General features: G+C 47.1%; 1 protein-coding gene across 3 annotated transcripts in view; it reads left to right on the top strand.

The window, feature by feature from the left end:
- The window catches only part of TTC39C (tetratricopeptide repeat domain 39C), a 130,071-nt gene that overhangs the window by 106,732 nt on the left and 19,766 nt on the right, over positions 1 to 3,573 (top strand). For all 3 annotated transcript variants that reach the window (XM_003784780.3, XM_023510242.1, XM_023510243.1), the window contains one exon: positions 1,209 to 1,302. In XM_003784780.3, coding sequence (XP_003784828.1) covers positions 1,209 to 1,302 — 94 coding nt within the window. The remainder of the gene's footprint in view (positions 1 to 1,208; positions 1,303 to 3,573) is intronic.

Raw genomic sequence — 3,573 nt, 5'->3', positions numbered from 1 at the left:
TGGGTCTCGGTCCTCCGCCTGTCCAGCTTCTCCTCCCCAGCACTGTGTGGGTCTCGGTCCTCCGCCCGTCCAGCTTCTCCTCCCCAGCACTGTGTGGGTCTCGGTCCTCCGCCCGTCCAGCTTCTCCTCCCCAGCCCTTGCTGCCCTGCCTGGCTGGCTATGAAGAGAAGAGGCTGCTGGGGGATGAGGGTGACAGTGACAGTGGAGCAGCAGGAGGTACAGAGACGCCCAGGAGGAGGGACAAGGAAGAAGCCACATCCCAGCAAGCTTGGGGACAAGAGAGCTCTGGCACCAGCTGGAGCAAGAAAGGAGGGGCTTAGTCACCTCCTTAGTCACACACCCTAAGAACCGGCTGGGTCAAGTGTTGCCGGCATTGAATACTTTGATTTACTAATAATAGGTGGAGTTTCATACCTATGGAGGCCTAGCTGGGATTAAACTAACCCTTGAATCCCGGTGACACTTTGTATTTGCTCCTATGAGGTACTTGTGGCATCACATTGGCAGATATTGAAAGAGATCCTCAGTGGAGCAAAAAGCTAAATGTACTTAACTAGGAATAAATAGAACAAATATTCTGAGAGTATCTTGGATTCCAGATGGCATTAGGGTATTAGGTGAATGCAAATGTCGGGAATGTAATCCAGATCCTTAGAGAATTTCTGAAGTGTTGGGCGAGGAGATTTGATGAACAGAAGTGATTCGGGACCAGCGTTCCAGGGTATAGAATCAAACTGTCAACTGTCTGGTCACATAAGTGAGTAGGTCGCTGTGGGCGGCCAGATGGAGTGGCCTCATGCGTTCACTGGTGCCGACTGGGACTATTTCTGCTCCAGGGCCCGGTTCACACAGGAGGATGAAGTATAGTCCCTACCCTTTTGCAGTTGTATCTGGCAGCAGAGGGCCAGATTAGCAGATGATTAGAATACAGAGAGTCCTAGTGCAGGCCTGAGAGTGTGTGGAGGAGAACGTGGGTGTGAGCCGGACCCTCCCCACCTGAGTAAAGGAGAAGTTTCCTGGGCTTAGGTTAATCTCATGACCATATGGGGCAAATTGGAGTGTTTTCCTAGCAACCTTTAAATCCCTCTCTTCTCTACTGCTTAATCCGTTTAAAATAACTACCGAGGGAAAAGATGCTTTTGAATTACAATGGTTGTACTGCCCTCAACAGATCTTAGCCAGTAACTGTATTTTCATTTTTTCCTTAGTGTCAAATCAACAGTGCCTTGACGTCTTTCCACACGGCTTTGGAACTTGCCATCGATCAGAGAGAGATTCAGCATGTGTGTCTGTATGAAATTGGTAAATACGAAGCGTCTGTCCAGCTCCTCGTTACAAAGTAGTGTGGACGTGCTCCCGTGCGGTTTCCGTCATTCATGCTGTTTAGTCTCTTTGTGGAATGGCTCACGGCTTCCATAGTAATAAGGACTTCCATTATCATCACGGCACGTGCAGTGGCACTAACCTCTCTGAGTCTCGTTACTTCTTAATAACATTTTGTTCTTCACACCCCTTTGATTTTAGGATAATGGCTAAAAATAACTATTTAAAAATACTTCATTTGGCTGCACATTAGAATTCCCAGCATTGTCCCTCCTTCTCACTAATGTTTACTTGAGAAGAAAAATATAGCATAAGAGAGATTTGGACTCCAGGCCAAGCTTTCCCTCCCCTCTCCTCCCCTTCCCTTCCCTTCCTTTCCCTTTTTTGAGACAGAGTCTCAACTCTGTCCCTCTGGTAGAATGTCATGGCATCATAGCTCATAAAAAACTTAAACTCTTATGCTCAAGCCATCCTCTTGGCTCAGCCACCTGAATAGCGGTGACTACAGATGCCGGCCACCATGCCTGACTAGCTTAGGTTGTTTTGGTTGAGGTTTTTTTTTTTTCTATTTTTAGTAGAGAAGGGGTCTCACTATTTCTCAGGCTAACCTTGAACTCCTGAGCTCAGGCGATCCACCTGCCTTGGCCTCCCAGAGTGCTAGGATTACAGGTGTCAGCTACCGTGCCTGGCCCAATCTTAGCCTTTTCATCAATTAGCTTTGAGACCTTGACCTTGAGACAAGTAGCCCAAACCTTATGAGCTACATCGTTGCCTTCCCTCAAAGCAGCTATGAGGCTTATGTGAAATAACACACATGAAGCCTCAGGTGGGATGCCTGGTACACAGAAGGCTCTCCGTGCATGTGTACACTTGGGCTGCTGCCTTCTGCCTCTCCCCTCCTGGAAATCAGTTTATTTATTTATTTATTTATTTTTGAGAGAGAGTCTCATTCTGTCACCCTGGGTGGAGTGCTGTGTCTTAAGTCACAGCAACCTCAAACGTTTGGGCTCGAGCCATCTTCTTGCCTCGGCCTCCCAAGGAGCTGGGACTACAGGCACCTGCCACAACACCTGGCTACTTTTAGTAGAGATGGGGTCTTTCCCTTGCTCAGGCTGGTCTCCAACTCCTGAGCTCAAGCAATCCACCTGCCTTGGCCTCCCAGAGTGCCAGGATCCCGAGCCTAGCCTTGGGAGATCAGTTTATAAACAAACTTGGAAGTATTTATTTGCCTAAGATTTTTACCCCTTCCTTCTCCAAAATTGTTGCTACACATCTTTGGGTGACTGCACTAAAACTCTATGATCCTGTTAAACTGGTAATTTCAAAATCCTTTACACTGAGTAAAGGAAACTTGTGGACTTAAAATTGAAACAAACAATTTTTTTTCTTAAGTAAGGGGCTCATACTTTTTAGAGTTTCAGCTTAGCTCATACTGCAAGGTCACATCATATAGCTCGTAGAAAAGAAATGACACAGGAGGAGAGAGAGGAGGAATGAGGCGGCAGTGGAAACCCAAAGGGGGAATCGGAACTCAGAGGCTATCTGCAGAAGCCCAGGGACGGGGAAGTGGAGAGAGCTGGGGAAGCCAGTGACACCTGTTAGTGTGGGGCCCTGTGGACATAATTATCTTCCTGAATCTTTTTAAGGAAAACTACGAACTAAAAGATTTGGAGCTGCCTGGTAAACACTATTACATGTTAAATGTAATTTAAAAAGTTGACAGGAAGAATGATCCAGTGGGAAATAGACTTTTATATTATCTAAACTCTGCCAGAGTCCGGTGTGGGAGTCGTAATATAGAATGAAGTGTGTTTCGAAACACTTGAGTTAAAAAGTCTAGCTTTGATGGCATTTTGGGGTGTGTTTTGAGATCTATGGTAGTATACAATGCTTAGGAAGCTGAGAAAGCATCTAACTCAGGCCTCAGTGGGGTAACTGGGGCATAAGTAGCAAGTCAGATTTCTTCCTGAGGCTCATCACTGCCTTCCGTGTCTATTTCATATTTAATTCAAATATGATACCTATTATAGAATAAAAATAAGTAGCCCGGCTCGGCGCCTGTGGCTCAACGGGCTAAGGCGCCAGCCATGTATACCTAAGGTGGCGGGTTCGAATCCCCAGCCCGGACCCGCCAAAACAACTAAAGCTACAACCAAAAAATACCCGGGCGCTGTGGCGGGCGCCTGTGGTCCCAGCTACTTGGGAGGCTGAGGCAGGAGACTCGCTTGAGCCCAGGAGTTGGAGGTTGCT

This window comes from Otolemur garnettii, unplaced genomic scaffold (genome assembly GCF_000181295.1).
Source record: "Otolemur garnettii isolate 467f Iridium unplaced genomic scaffold, OtoGar3 scaffold00012, whole genome shotgun sequence".
NCBI classification, from domain to species: domain Eukaryota; kingdom Metazoa; phylum Chordata; class Mammalia; order Primates; family Galagidae; genus Otolemur; species Otolemur garnettii.
This window is presented reverse-complemented; position numbering and strand designations above follow the sequence as displayed.